At 50.6% G+C, this 15,791-nt stretch overlaps 1 protein-coding gene across 1 annotated transcript in view; it reads left to right on the top strand.

Moving 5' to 3' along the window:
* The window catches only part of Nxn (nucleoredoxin), a 146,179-nt gene extending 137,373 nt beyond the window's left edge, over nt 1–8,806 (top strand). Inside the window, exons 6-8 of the mRNA XM_005067376.4 lie at nt 2,725–2,904; nt 4,387–4,511; nt 7,284–8,806. Of these exons, the coding sequence (XP_005067433.1) occupies nt 2,725–2,904; nt 4,387–4,511; nt 7,284–7,466 (488 nt within the window). The 3' untranslated portion in view covers nt 7,467–8,806. The remainder of the gene's footprint in view (nt 1–2,724; nt 2,905–4,386; nt 4,512–7,283) is intronic.
* The last annotated feature ends 6,985 nt before the right edge of the window (nt 8,807–15,791 follow it).

Raw genomic sequence — 15,791 nt, 5'->3', positions numbered from 1 at the left:
TGGGAAACAAGTCTGGGCCAAGCAGCGATAAGCTGTCTCTTTTGTTCCCACAAGAAGTCCCTCGCTGGTGTGGAAGGTATTTTGCATGACTGCATTGATGAGAAATTTGCTGTTCCCTTGAAGTTTCCTAAGGCTTCACCCTGTTTTCTCTGAAGTATTGGCTTGGGAAAGCCTGCTTCAGGGACTGAATGCCCAGGAGGGGAAGAATGGGGGGGGGGTGACTCCCTCAACATCTGCCACTGCTCTGGGGAGGGAAGAAGAGAGAGGAAAGTAGCTTGGGAAACTGTGGTTCCCAGAACCTCCCTAGCCCAAGCCAGGTGCTGGAGAGGAGTCCTTGGCAAAGGCCGTGTCCTGGAGATAGAGCCAGAGCCCTCGCAACAGGCAGGCTGGTGTGCCTATCCCATTGGGACTGGCTGGGTGGTCTGGTAGTGGTCCCCAAGCCTGTGGAGATGACTAAGTAAGGTGGCAATTATGTTGTTCTGGGCAGAGCAGACACTGCGGGGGCAAGCTGCCCTTCTCTGGGCCAGCCCTCTGCAGCCACAGAGTTCACTCTTAGAGGGTTCAGAAGTCAAGCCCAAGGCCACCTGAAGGGAAAGGTGGACATGAAGGTGGACAGAGGAACACAGATACTCTCTGGGACCTCTCCAGTTCCACTCTGACTGCGTACATTCCACCCGCTGTGGTCACACTCCTGACACTGCCCTATCCCTGGGGACCTCACAGCCTTGGGTTCCTAGACACGAGCTTTGGTGCTCACGTCACCAAAGCTGAGAGAATAATTTTTAGCTTTCCATAGCTAAGAAGATGGAGTGGAGAGAGCCTGACCAGAGGACTCGCACCTCAGGGACTCAGTAGTGGGCTCTGGGGCAGCTAGCCTGAGTCCTTGCTCTCCTGTCCTGGTCTCCACAAGACTCAAGAGAGCAACAAGAGAACCCCCTCACAGTGATTGGATGAGACAAAGACTCCCTGGCTGGTGGACTTTGTCTCTTTTCTCTTCTCTCCCCTCCCCAGCTCTGTGTCTGTCTGTCCTTCCTAGACCAATTCTGCATCCTGAGTCCAGGCAAAAAACAGGCCCACTGCTGTGTCTAGTCATAGCGGTGGGTGGGCTCTGCTTTGCCAGGGCTCAGAACTGCCCAATTTCAGAACTACCAGTTCAGACTAAAGATCTGTGCCAAGGCTTTTTAGAGATGGGGATGTGGCAGTGCGGCACACTCATGCGTCCTCCAGCCCCAGGCTCCCTGTGTGTGGAGACAGCCAACATAGGTCCCAGCCTCTCTGGGAGAGGCAGCCATTAGGACAACTTCCCAGGACTCCTGTTCAAGACTTAAAAGTCCACAGGAGTGGGGGCCACAGGAGCTGGGTTCTCTCCACCTGTTCCCTATCACGCCCATCCAGCTACTTCTAATAGGTGTGAACCAAATGGATTCATTTGTTCCTTTTGTAGATGGGCCCTCCACTGCAGGCCTACTGGACCCACTGCCACAGCAGGCTACAAAACACCAGGGACAGACTTCTGGTACCTCACTGTATGCCCCCATGAAGAAGTAAAATGTCAGTGGAACAAATTACTGACCAAGTACTTCAGAGCCTATAAATATTAAATTGCTCTGGCTTTCATATACAATTCAGGCTCTGGTCTGCCCCCAAGGGGGGGCACCTGGAGCGCTCTACTAGGGAGGGACCAGCTACCAGTGGAGAGACAAGTGTCCCCAAAGGTCAGGGCAGAGGCAGACTCTGTGCGAGTGGCAGCTCTGGCCAGAAGAGAAGCAGTGGGGAGCGGGGTACAAGGAGCAAGGAGGTGGCAAGCCCAGATGCAGGCATAGAGCAAGTTAGGGCTTCCCCAAGTGTTCTTTTGGGGGTTTGTAGGCAGAGCACATGTGCTACCCAGGCAAGCCTTCTGCGTACTCCTTACCCCAGTGCGGGACGTCCTGCTCCTCTGAGAGTGTATGGATTCTCCTCGGGCAGCAAGGCTATGGCTGGAGGTGGAGAGCATGCCAAAGGTCTGTGCCGGCCCAGGTGTCCTCTCCTCCCTTTCCTGTACCTCCCTGCTTGCTGGAGCTGTGCTCCTCAGCGCTCTTGGTTTGGTGACTGTATAAGGACTCTGCTCTCGTGGTCGTCTTGCTCTGTGTGTGCATCCATGCACTGTATAGGAGGGTCGATGGATGTGATAGCTATGCTTTAGACTGCTCATCTGCCTGCTTGAGACTCTCTGCTAATTGGGGAGGCCTGCTGTACCTTCAGGGATCTCTTTAGAGTGTACCCACCACTGACAGATTGGCTGCACCTAAAGACCCTATGCTCAGGTGTGTGTGTGTGTGTGTGTGTGTGTGTGTGTGTGTGTGTGTGTGTGCCTTGTGCACACTACACACAAGTGCTAGCTCCTATGTTCTGTTTTCTGAGTTTGTCACTCAGTTGCTGTGGATGGAGCTAGGAAAGATGGGAACTCCAGCTCCTTCTCAGTACTCCCTGCCCCCTTGCTGCCCCACCCCCACCCCACGGGAGAACTCCAAAGCACAGGCTTGCTCAGCATTCTGTGGAGTGACTCCACACAGACAGACACAGAGCTGTCCTGCAGCTAGTCAGCAACTGCGCTAAGATTCAGCCCAGGACTTCCTGCTCCTGGCCTGCATTCTCACTGTGACTATGTGTATGTCCCCAGTCTGGAGAACAGGCTGCAGGCTGTCTCAGGACAGTGACCAAGTAAGTGCTCTGTCTTCCTTGCAGGCATCCCTACACTCATCGTGCTGGACCCACAGGGGGAGGTGATCACTCGGCAGGGCCGCGTGGAGGTGCTCAATGATGAGGACTGCAGGGAGTTCCCGTGGCACCCGAAGCCCGTGCTGGAGCTCTCAGACTCCAATGCTGTGCAGCTCAATGAAGGCCCCTGCCTCGTCCTCTTTGTAGGTATGGAGCTGAAGGGGCAGTGGGGGACAGTTCAGAATGGACCTCTCCTGGGAGGTGGCTATCCCTGCAGCCTCTTTCTGTCATTAACAGTGCTGAGCTGGGGGTCTTTGTCTCCCCAGCAGCCTTGCTTTTGACCCCAATGATTTATTCATGGCTATCCCCCTGCGGGCGGTGGTCCAGAGCAACTACTGCTCAGCTTTCCCTCTGTGCTGCTCCTGCTGCCAGCTGGGCAAATAGGTCAAGCAGGAGGATGCCCCCAGCCCCCCATGAACAGAACTTTTGTTGGGAAGGAAGGGGGGGTTGCTTGCATAGCAGCTGCAGGGGGTGGGGCCCCCTTAGGCTAAGGCTCATCCAGGGCTGCTTCTGCCTTTCCTATGTGATAATTAACAACTCCAGGGGGCCACCAGAGCTGGCCCAGGTCCACTGGGGTGGGGGGAGTTGGGGGGTGCCCCTGCTCCTCCACCCTCAGAAGCTATACCTCTCTGCCAAGTAAACGGACAGAAAAGTATCCCTGAATTCTAGTAGGATGGCCAAGGGTGCTTTCACAACCTACGGCTAAGAACTTTGGGACTTTGCTGGTCACCTCCAACTGAATGAACTCTATTAGGTCCATGGTTGGAACAGCCCCCACCAACTTCACTGAGGACCTGGGGAGTACATTCAGCACCCTGCTCCATTTCTCTGGGGTCTGGTTGTTGGATCCCCTAAGCAGACTGGTCTGGTCTTGGGTAGGAAGACCTGCTGGAGAGAAGCGGCCTTGGGGGATCTTTGCTGTGGGCTGTGGGGCTGTCTAGTCTGCTGTGGGTCCTAACACCCACATCCTGGAGCCTGTTTGGAAAGAGCTCTGAGCTTGGGGGCAATTAGGAACCTTTTGGCCTTCCCTAGAAATATGGAAACAAAGTCCTGGAAAGGCAAAACAAATTGGGTAGCATCACTAAGTGAATTAGATGGGGGTGTCCCAAGTGTTGGTGTCTGCACCACGAGCCTCTTGGGCAGTATGGCGTTTCTGAGTAGACTCCTTTTCTCTCCGGGCTTCTACCGTTTGAGGATGTTGCACTGGTTCTTGACCACAGACTTCAGCAGCCTGAGCCTTGTGTGTGGCTATTTATTCCTTGTGCTCTCCTGTGGCCCCTCCTGGGCAGGTCTGGCTACCAGTTGTGAAGGTGGCAGCTTTGTAGCAGCTGTGGTGTCCCATCACCATCAGAGCTGCAAAGGGGACCCCGTTCTCATTCTGTGACTGGGAGAAAAGCTACCTGGGGCTCAGGCTTGGCAGGTACAGAAGCAGCACAGCTTCCTGGATAGGTTTGTGACAAACTCCAGACGAGGCCTTCGTGCCGGCAGCTGGGGTTGGACCTCTTCACAGATGCTATCTGTGCCTAGTGAGCCCACTGAGGCTCAAGCCCAGCACTCGGGTCACCCCAGGTTACCACTAGTTGACAAACCAGAGTTTCTTGTCCTTTTTCCTCTCCTCCCATGTCACAGATTCTGAGGATGATGGAGAATCTGAGGCAGCCAAGCAGCTGATTCAGCCAATAGCTGAGAAAATTATTGCCAAGTACAAAGCCAAAGAAGAGGAGGCGCCACTGTTGTTCTTTGTGGCCGGGGAGGTGAGTGCAGAGGATAGGTCTGGTCCCTGGCAGGGCTGACAGTGGGGACCTTCAGGACATGAGTAATCAGTTTCCAGGGGTTTGACAGGACCTCTGGATCTGAGCTGATTGTGCCATATACAGATGTAAGGGGAAAGGTGTGTCCTTAGTCATCAAAAATCCATTTCCTATCCCTGCTCTGTCTCCCTCCCTTCCTCCTCACTCAGCAGCTCAGAATATTAGGAAACCCTCCCAGGGCGGTTCCCCATGCTCTGATGGGAGAGCATTGTCACAAACATGTTAGCCACCCTCACTCCCATCTGTGGTGCTGAGTCAGAACCATCCTCAGTGCTTTGTAAAGTGTCAGCTTAGCTACACCAGCCCGCAACATGGGCTTAGCCATCACATGGATCCTGGCTTCTAACACAGCTGAGACCGGAGATGCCTGGGGAGGTTGGTAGTTACTATTATTCCCCATCTCTTGCACCCAGGGTCTAGTTCTTGAAGTTTCTCACTGTGCCAGACTGAGCAAGGGACTTTCCTAGGGTCAGAGAGTGGGTCCTGAGCAGGTACCTGGCCACCCTGGAGCTTGGGAGTTTGCATCCTACATGCACCCGCGTTCTGCAAGATGGCCGTGATCAGCAGCGCAGGCGCTCTTCTGGCTCCTTCCACACATGCTCATTGCGTCTCTACCCCCACCCCAGCACCCCTCTGAGGCTTACTTACATCAATGGGACTCTATGAGACCACCCCCCAGCCCTTCCTGCACAGGTCTGAACCTCCAGTTGGCCAGAGCCTGTACACTGTGTTTGAATGCCAGAGAAGCACTGGAAGACAAACAGAAGAAGCCAGACACCCTAAGCCACCCATTCATCATCTCCTCAATAGCTGCCCCTGGCTGCCCCGCTGGGCCCCTCGCAGGCAGCTCCAGTCGCCCTGCTCAGCCCTGGGGTGGGAGGGAACAAAGAGGGTTCACAGGCTCCTGTCTGGGGACTCACAGCCGTTCCACACAAAGCACAGCAAGGCTGCTCTGCATGTATTAAACCCTAACCCTGGAGAATGGCTCCTAAGAAAAGATGGGTGCAGAAGAGAAAGGGCCAGGCTGGGGGCAGGGCAGTGACCGAAGAGCACAGCTGAAAAGCTTTTGCAGTTTTCTGTGCCCTAGGCGCCTTGCAGGAACTTCACCTGCTAGTCTCCCTTGTACCTCACCTTTCTGAGTAGGAACATATACTCACTATCTTGTTTCATAGATGAGGAAAGTGAAGGACAGACTCTCCTTAGGCGGGGCTGGGAGCACAGGGGGCTGATTTCTTCTCATAGCATCCTGGGTATTAGGGATGGGGCCCAGGCTCCATGACGTCCCTTGCCAAGGCCAAACAGAAAGTAGCAGAGAAAGAACGGTGAGGTTGCTGTGACTCCAGGGGCAGGGCCTTCTGCCTCTGACAGATGGGTCAGTTCATACCTAGAAGGACAGGTATTGAGGGGCATTGTCCATGGACCAGAAAGCTGGGCAGAGCCCCTTGTATCATCCATTGCTCCACCCAGGCTCTAGTCTTGGCAACTGACGTGGTCCAGCCTTCTGTCCTTATACAAGATAACCTGGCACAGGGTTGGGAGTGGGAGGCATGAGACAGAGAGATGGAATATAGACATCAATTATGACATCTGAACCTAGCATTGTGGCCCAGAGTTAGGAGAGTCTGTTGTTTTTCTGCTCAGTCCTGTCCCTTGGGACAAGAAGTAGTTAATCTGAAGCCTTCATGGACATTAAAATTCATCTTTCTGTGGTCTGCTCAGAGGGAGCCAGAAGAGGCACTGGGGCTCTCGGCTTGCTCCAAGCCTCCTAAAGGGGTAAGATGAACAGTATTTGTCCAGGTGCCTCCCTCTGTTTATCATGAAGGATTTTTATTAACCCGAGCACTGAATCCGGTGATCAGTGCCTAAGATGTGGATGCACTCGGCCTTACTGGGAGGCACATGCTATTTTATTGAGGAAGAAAGATGTCACTGACAGCCCTCCTTGATGTCAATGGATTTTATCTGAGGAACCAGTGGACTGAAGTTTCATGCCTCCCACTCACCCCCATTTAAGGCCAGGAAGACCTCAAGCTCTTTCTCTGCAGGGCAACTCAAAATTTTTCATTAGAATTAGAATATTATATGTTGTATGCCTGTTTCCTGTTAGCCAATAATGTGGTCTGTAGCATGAAAGGTCACCTGAAATAGTTGCTTCTCAATAAAAGCTTCTCCTTTGCCATGGGTAGTGGTGCACGCCTTTAATCCCAGCACTCGGAAGGCAGAGGCAGGCAGATCCCTGTGAGTTCGAGGCCAACCTGGTCTACAGAGTGAGTTCCAGGATAGCCAGGACTGCAACACAGAGAAACCTTGTTTCAAAAAGACCAAAGCAGCAGCAACAAAAACTTTCCCTTGTCTTCTTGCCTGTTAGTTTGGATGAGGTGTCTGTTCCTGGGGAACTCACCTGGACAACAGCTGGGGATGCATGGCAAGGCACTGCTTCCTTCTCAGAAGAATGCAGTGAAGTAGCGTCCAGGCTGGCTGGGCACCCCTGCCTTTTCATCCCACATAGGGCACAAAAGAGAGTAAGCTGTTTTTGTTGAAAAAACATTCCATAGTTGAAATCCTGTCCCAGGTAATCCACAGTGAGGCTGCAAAGTATTGGGAGGGCATGTTAAAGTTGCTTTTGTGCTCATGAAGAAAGGCGGCTTGCCTCCTGGGTTAGAGGACTCTCTTGTTAAAACTTACTGGTTTTCTTGACCTTCTGGTGACTTCCAGGATGACATGACTGACTCCCTGCGAGATTACACCAATCTGCCCGAAGCCGCACCTTTGCTCACCATTCTGGACATGTCAGCCCGGGCCAAGTACGTGATGGATGTAGAGGAGATCACCCCAGCCATTGTGGAGACTTTTGTGAATGACTTCCTAGCAGAAAAGCTCAAGCCAGAGCCCATCTAAGTGGGCTCTGGCCTCCTGAGACAGTATTTAAGACTCCGTCCTCTTCTCCCCTTCCTTCTCTCCGCCCTTGGACTTTTCCAGAGTGTTCTGAATCACACAACCCAAGTGTCCAACCTCTGTGGTGCCTTGTTTCTGCATTAAACAACTCAGCTAGCACCCATGGGTGCACATCCTCACAGCGGCGGCAGGACCCACTGTGTCTGGAGACTGCTTGGGATGTGTGACAATGGCCTGACCAGCTAGCACCGGAACTGCCACATTCTCCTGGTCACTAGCTCTTGGTAAAGGACCTTCCAGGTCTTCTGCAGAGTGAGCAAGCAGGGACAATGGATTGGGGCTTTGACTCTGGGGTCAGTACCCACAATCCAAGCCAGAGGGAACTTTCCTGTGACGCTCGTACCTATGGGAGTTACAGAGGAAGGCCCATGGCCTCAGCGGCCACCAGCTGAGAGCTGTTGGTGAAAACATGCTGTGGAAGGACATGTTCTTTCTTGGTCTGAGGGGAAAACAGTGCATCAGTGAGTTCTTGGGCAGGGGACCTCCAAATCTATAAGGAAACTTGTAGGTGTTTGTTTTGGTGGGAAAATGAATAGCTGTGCTAACAGTTCATAGCGTGCTTCTGTGTGATTAGTTTCTTGATCTATCTTTCTTCCTTGCTCTTGGCCAGACCCACGTTTCTGCCCATACAGATAGCTCCCACTGGCTTGGAATTTTGGTAATGAATTCTCCCCACTGGGCATCCTCCCAACATTGAAACCCGAGTTCCCAGAGAAGTTCTGCCAGCTGTCAGGGGCCTCTCTGTGGGCTGGTTCCTGTGCCCGAGGCTGGTGGACTGCTACAGACACACCTGCATCTCCTTCCTATCCATTTTCTTTCAAACTGGATCCAAAAGGCAATGAGAATTTTCTTTTCCCTAGGAACCTGCAGCAGGGGCTGTGCTCGAGTGGCATGAGGGCAGAGGGATGCCAGCTAGAGTCGGCCTTGACCTCCTTTGCTCTGCCCAGGTAGCTGAGCTAACCACAAAAAGGAAAGCACCAGCTATGTTCTTGGGATCTGGACTTTGCCCTAGAGATTCCGGGAGTTTAGTCTGTCACAGTTCAAAGTGCCCAAGTCCCACCCTCAGCTCCATTCAACACCAGCCAAAACCATTTTTTGGGGGGGGGACCTGGCCGGCTGTCCTCCCCCAACAAGCTATTGACACTGTTGTTCAATTGGATTGCTGATTTGTAGTTCAGAGGTACAACATTAGTTGGTACTTAGTCTAGTGGATGTTGCCAGCCTGAAATGCAATCACCTAGAAAGAAATAAAGCAGGCCTCTCTGGACCTTACTTATCCTTCACGCTGTTCTTCTGTCCTTAATGATGAGTCTTTTTTGCTTGAGTGCTCTATTTGAGATGGGGATGGGGAATGTTCTAGAACCTTCAAGACTCTAGTGAACTGGGATTAGGGACAGAGTTTGGTGGCAGAATGCTTGTCAAGCATGCATAAGGCCCTGAATTCAACACACACACACACACACACACACACACACACACACACACACACACACACACACACACCATAGGCATGGCCATCTATTTCTCTTGGTTTTTAGATGTTAGGAAGCTGACTGGTAGCTCAGTTTCAGACTGGAGACTTTGCTGTGTCCTTCCTTTTAGGGAAGCTGAGCACTGACTCTCCAAGGGGAGATATGGGAATCACCATGGACTCACCTCGAAGAGTAGGGCAAGGGATGGGGTGCCCAAGCCTAGCTCTTTCCTAGGGTTAGGGGCTTCTCTGCCAGTGTCCCTGAGAGGGGGATGAGGAACAAGATGAACTCCCTCCCTTGGAAAATGAACAGCTTTCTGTCTGTGCCCTGAGTCCTGATTGCTTGGAAGGAAAGGCTGGTGTCCCTCTCTTCAGCCAGTTATCTTTGAGGGCAAAAGAAAGGCAGGCTGGTCAGGAGGTGCTGTTAGTCACTGTTGTGTCTCGGTGGCCTGTGCTGGGCTGGTTCTTCTCAGCTACTAGCCACTCCTATCAGTTGGATACAATACTAGAACTCCCTTTTAGAGTGGCTATGTCGGCCACTCAGGACCACTGCTACAGCCGGAGAAAAGTGCTATGGAAGGTCTGTTCGTATACACCAGCAAACGATCCCTAAAGGTTACTGCAGCAGACCAAGTGGGTGGCATGCTAGCTCCCACCAAGCAGCTCCAAGATACCTTCAAATTCTTCCTGCTAATTGGAAACAGGCTAAAACACCAGCTGTGACATATCCACAGGCTTCCGCCAGCAGCAAGGGAAACACCATGGCCTACAGTTCAACGTGGGAAGGTAGCAATAAAAATGCCACTGTATAATTCCCAGGTTTGTGTTCAAAATGACCTCCAGAGCCCATTAACACAATAGACATACTTTTTTTTTCTTTTGGTTTTTCAAGACAAGGTTTCTCTGTGTAGCCCTGGCTGTCCTGGAACTTATTCTGTAGACCAGGCTGGCCTCAAACTCACAGAGGTCCATCTGCCTCTACCTCTTGAATGTTAGGATTAAAGGCCCGCACTTTTTTTTTTAATTTCCTGAGACCAAGTCTTACTCGGGAGCCTAGACTGGCCTAGAAAACACTGTATTCAGCTACTGTGTAGGCAGGCTCGCCTCGAATTCATGCCGATGTTCCTGCTGCAGGCTCCCAAGTGTTGGGACTAGAGGCATGAGCTACAGTGCCCAGCTAGAGAAGCCATTTCACCTGCCTTCATACATAAAAGATCAAAGGACAACCTGGAATCTGAGCTCTGGAGAGGGAGGAAGGAGGGTCGTAAGTTCAAAACCAGCCTGGGCTTCATGGCAACACTGCCTCAAACCACCAAAAATAATAAACAAATCCATACAAGGAAAAGGACATGTGTTAGGAAAATGATGGAAAGGGGCAGATGGAACCAGCCTCCTATCTAAGAGTCAGGTGGTGTCAGCTCTGTCCCTCCCGCCCCACCACGTGTTCTTGAAACCAGTGGCCATTACTTATTCCAGCATATGGAACCAGCACTGCCTTTTTGGCGAGCTTCAAGTGGTAATTTTCAGCCAGACTTTGTTTTTTCCTGTTGCCTAATTAAAGACACTAAAAAGCTGCTCCCCTCCTGCTCCCATGCTCAGGGCGGCAAACTAAAGCCAGCGAGGAGATGGCAGAATATGCTTTGGAACAGTCTGTGGGACTTGAAATGGCATTTTTAAAGGGGAGCAGAGAGAAACATAGGCATGTGAGGACATGTGGAAATGCTACACATAGCTGACACGCAGGGAGTGGCCTGAGCTAAGATCTGGAGCCACATGCAGAAGTGGTCCCATTCTGTACACAGGGACATTTCTTCTGCCAGTCTGGACAGACCTGTGCCTGCCTCATAGCACCAGAACACCAACGAAGAACAGATGTTAGGGTGGCAATGCCCAGGGACTGCACGGTTTAAGAGTGCCCCTCTCCACTCTTACTGTCTTGTAGGGCCAGGGGCTGACCGGAGACCTCAGCTTACCAGGACCTTACAAACGTTGTTCCAGAATACTAAAGGGTTTACCTCATCTGCATCCCTTATTGACAAAACTTCCAAGCAGGCTGCTTAGGGAACTTGACTTAATTATTAATGGCAGCGGCCTGTGGGCGTATGTGGTAGACTTTCCAGGAACAAAGGTTGTATATAGACGTATATAGTGCCTCTGCTCTGTGTGCTTCTGTGCAATCAGAATATTAGAGTGTTCTCCATATACTTTATGATGAAAAGATGAAGGCAAGTTTCTTGGTTTCATTCCTGTCACTGGCATAAAACTCCCTGAGAAAACAATCTACAGGAGAGTTCCAGGGTGCAGTGTTTGGAGTTAGAAGTCACTCAGAGAACACAGGATCCCACACTGCCACCAATGGGGGCGGGTCTAGACATGCACATAGGCCAGCCTTATCCAGGTGGTCCTTCACTGAGATTCCTTTCGCAGGTGATCATAGACAAGTGTAGTTGACAACTAAAACTAACCACTGTGTGGGCCATTCTTGTAGCGTTTTGGAATGTTTCCCATGCCAGGAAATGTATTAATTGATGTGGCTAGAACTCACTCTGAAGAACAATTGAGATTTCCCACCCCTACAGGCAAATGTGCTGCCCAAAGTAGGCTTCAGTGGCAGGCCTGGGCTCTGGATGCTCATACATCCAAAAAGAATCGTATGGACTAGAGATAAAAATGCAGTCTTTCCCACCAACTCTGGGCTTCGCTGGCATGTGTCCCTACTCATCCCAGGTGAGCAAGGAAGGCCGAGTGACCCCCCCTGCAGCTCTCTCTGGTCCCACCCCCCCACCCTTTGTGTCCATTCAAGCAGCAATGCTGGCGATGGACACCCCAACTCTGGGGCTTCCTGAGTAACATGACACAGCTGGGAATCTATACAAAGAGGAGGAAGCCCAGGCCAATCCCCAGAACACTGGGCCACTGAGTATCAGTGTCTCCTGAGACGCCAGTAAACCTTGGCTGCAGCTGTAACCTCAGCTGCTCAGATGTGACACGGCTCTGTTCAGAAACAGTTCATCTGCTAATCTGTCTCCCAGTTTATTTCATTTGTGTATTCACTCTCACTCGTGGAATGAAAGGGGAAAGAGTTGTAGTTTAAAAGCAACACACTTCCTTAAGGCAAAACACGATGAGCCCAAGGGGCAGGAGCTCCACGGAGCAGCTGGGGCGGCAGCTGGGTGGAAGCTGGAGCCCGTGGCTTACAGAGAATCCTGGGTAGATGCTATTTCTGGGACTTTGTGTGCCCGAGATGAAGTTCACCCTGGGTTTCTGTGAACTCTGGGACAAGCGGTGGATGGTTTTGCCCCACATGCCCAAGTGACCAGGATTTTTTCTCACCAGTTAGCAGCTGGGTGGGGGATGAAGAATGCCGCCCCCCACCCCCACCCCAAAGCTGTGTGTGTAAGCTTCCTGTGACATGAACACATTGGGACACCAGTGTTCTCCCTGAGACTACACATGGAAAGTGTGCCACTTTTTGCTAACGTCCACACGCTCCTGAACTTCAGATTCTGACTTCTGCTGAGCTGAGATCCAAGCTTGCAGCACGCTTGGCAGTGGGAGGGAGACAGGATTCCATGTTAACAAGTTAAATAAACCCAGGACAAGTCTCAACTCTTTAGCCTGAGGAACCCTTTCTGAGGTGAGGCTTGCCACCTTGTGGCCAAAGCCGGTGCTACAGCTAGACTCACTGTAAAGCCACGCCAGATTGTCTCAATGCTTCTCTTCCAGCCTCTGGCAGTTTTCATTATCATGGACTGCTGCTCAGTTTTACTTCTGTTTCCTGGGAGAAACAGTGATAAAACCACTCATTGTTCCCAAAAGTTAGAATTCATGATAGTGATTTTTCATTTTCAGTCAGCAAGAATTATTTTTTTCAAAAGACATGTGTGTGTGTTTTGTTTTTGTTTTCTCTAGACAGGATTTCTCTGTGTAGCCCTGCTGTCCTGAAACTCCATCTGTAGACCAAGCTGTCCTGGAACTCACAGAGATCCCCCTGTCTCTGCCTTCCAAGTGCTGGGATCAAAGGCATGCACCCAGCTCCAAAAGACAATTTTATCTAGACAGAAACCTTCAAAGAACATAGAAAAATAGCACATCATTAAAATGCATTATTGCCAAGTGACTTAACATTAGAATATAATGGGGGAACAGGAAACACACAGCACACAGCAACTCATCCGTTGCAGGGTGAATGAGAACCTGTAGTACTGCCATGTGAGGGCAAAAGTTAACTTTTTCCCACAAACTTCTACCTCCATTCATTTCTATTCTTCCCCAGCACCCTCCAGAGCAAAGAGAAAAATAGGCAGCACCCAGGCCATTTATTTCACCTTAAGCACCAGCAACAGACTGGATCCGTGCTCTCCAAGGGCCCTGAGTTGGAGAGGTCTGTGGCATCAGGAAAATTATATAGGCAGGCGCTCTAGGGGGGAGCCTGAGCCCTTTGGCTAGCAGTATCCAGGTACACCAGCCGGTGGTGATTTTGGAAGCCATAGTAGACACCCCTTCCCCATATTCAGCTAGAACTTAACCACAATTGCTTCCCTGTAGTCGCGGTCACTTTAAAGGACAACTTTCCCCCTCCTCTGCCCCACCCCCAGGCTAACACTGACCACAGAGAAGGTAACAAGTACACTTATCCCTCTCCCTCTTGTACCCAGGATGGCAAAAGGGCTTCAAGCTGCACGGAACCTGTGGTTCTGCATCCTGCCCTCCGCCTCCTCTTTTTTTTTTTTTTTTTTTTTTGGTTTTTTGAGACAGGGTTTCTCTGTGGCTTTGAAGGCTGTTCTGGAACTCACTCTGTAGACTAGGCTGGTCTTGAACTCAGAGATCCTCCTGTCATTGATTTTATTTTGTAACACAATGCAGGGAGTCAAATTACAGGAAAGTGGCTTTATGCTGGCAAGATACGTTTGCTTCCTTTTAGTGCCTTGCTTCTTTAGCTATTTCTATGGTGTTGAGGGGAGACTACATGTCATCAGGCCTGCTGGAGTGGTGTGAATTCTCCCAGCTGCCTTCTAGACCAGCCTGCTGTGACAGTCACTACAGTCCTCCTCAGGCCCCATTGTCTGCCAACTGTTCAGCCTTTGTGGGCAACAGTAAAGTAAAAGGCTTTGGGCTCTTCTGATTTATAAAAGCTGACTGGAGACTGAGGGCTCCAAGAATCCTTGAACACCCACATCCAACATGTATGGTACCCTGGGCAGGCAGGGCCAGACAGTGTTGATCCTGGGAGGACAGTCAACAAAACTGAAAACTACCAATATTTTCTCCCAAAGCCATGCCATCTGCCACCTAGCACATGGAATATGCTTGCCCATTTGGTTCTTCCAAGGGTTTTACTAGAGTTGAAGGCTCAGAAAGGGAAGGGGGCTGGCTCTGATTCTCTTGGGCTTACAGCACCTTGTTCAGCCCCGCTAGAATAAGCAGTTAAAGGAATCCAGTCACTGTGCCTGAGGGGTGTGGCACAACTACTTTCTGGGATCCTCAACTCCAAACCTATTCTTTTTTTTTTTCCTTCCTTGAGACAGGGTTTTTCTGTGGCTGTCCTGGAACTCTGTAGACAAGGCTGGCCTCAAACTCAAAAGATCCTCCTGCCTCTGGCTCCTGAGTGCTGGGATTAAAGGTGTGCATCACCTGGTTCAAATCTATTCTTTGAGGTTGCAGTAGTATTTAAAATAGATCCCAAGCAAAAAAAAAAAAAAAAAAAAAGAATGGATCCCAAGCTCCAACACACCCACCCTTCCCATGGTCACCCAGCAGGCACTACTATCAGTTCTGGCCTTCTCCTCCCTGGCTGTATTCTGGGAGGTTAAGAACCCAGCTTGTCCCTGGGATCTGAGAGCATAGCACTGATGCAGTTATGATCAGAACCTCAGCATCCTGACCTTGTAGGATCTTCAGCTCACGGAACCCAATGATGCCTCTTTAAAAATTAAAGACTTGGGTTTTTTAGAGATTTATTTATTATATGTACAGTGTTGTGCCTGCATGTATGCCTGCAGGCCAGAAGTGGGCAGATCTCATTATAGATGGTTGTGAGCCACCATGTGGTTGCTGGGAATTGAACTCAAGACCCCTGGAAGAACAGCCAGTGCTCTTAACCTCTAAGCCATCTCTCCAGACCCCTCATTAAAAAAAAAAAAAATTACATGTGTATGTGTGGTCTGTGTTTGTGCATAAGTGAGTACAGGTACCTGAGGAGGCCAGAAGAGGGATCAGATCATTTGGAGGTGAAGTTATAGGTGGTTGTGACCCGCCCAATATGAATGCTGGCAATTGAACTTGGGTCCAGTTAGGTGCTCTTAACTGCTGAGCAGGTCTCCATCTCCTTGAATCCTTATCAGAGAAAGACTCTGCGGAGTCGGTTCTCTCCTCCCACCTTTATGTGTATTCCAGTGATTGAACTCAGGTTACTAGACCTGTACAGCAAACACCTTTATTCTCTGAGCCATCTTGCTGTCTCCCTAAATCACAGCATTTAATCAAGTGTCACATAAACTACAACTAGCAGCAAGGAACTAGTAAGCAAGCTGGCACTTTCCCAACAGTAGCAGGTTATGCTGCACATCTCAAGACTCGGTTTCTAGCCTTTCTTCATTGACAGTCCTTAAAAAGATGTCTGTAAAGCCAAGCATGGTGGTGCACACCTTTAGTCACAGCACTCAGCACAGGCAGGTGATCTCTACGTTCAAGGCCACTCTGGTTTCTATGAGTTCCAGACTATCTAGGGCTATTACCTGTCTCAAAACAACTTTGCAGAGGTGCTGTGGTAGGAAGGAATGACACCATCTGATGGA

The sequence above is a fragment of the Mesocricetus auratus genome, unplaced genomic scaffold (assembly GCF_017639785.1).
Source record: "Mesocricetus auratus isolate SY011 unplaced genomic scaffold, BCM_Maur_2.0 Super-Scaffold_100007, whole genome shotgun sequence".
Lineage (NCBI taxonomy): Eukaryota > Metazoa > Chordata > Mammalia > Rodentia > Cricetidae > Mesocricetus > Mesocricetus auratus.
Note: the sequence above shows the minus strand (reverse complement) of the source record. Positions and strands in the feature narration are given on the sequence as shown.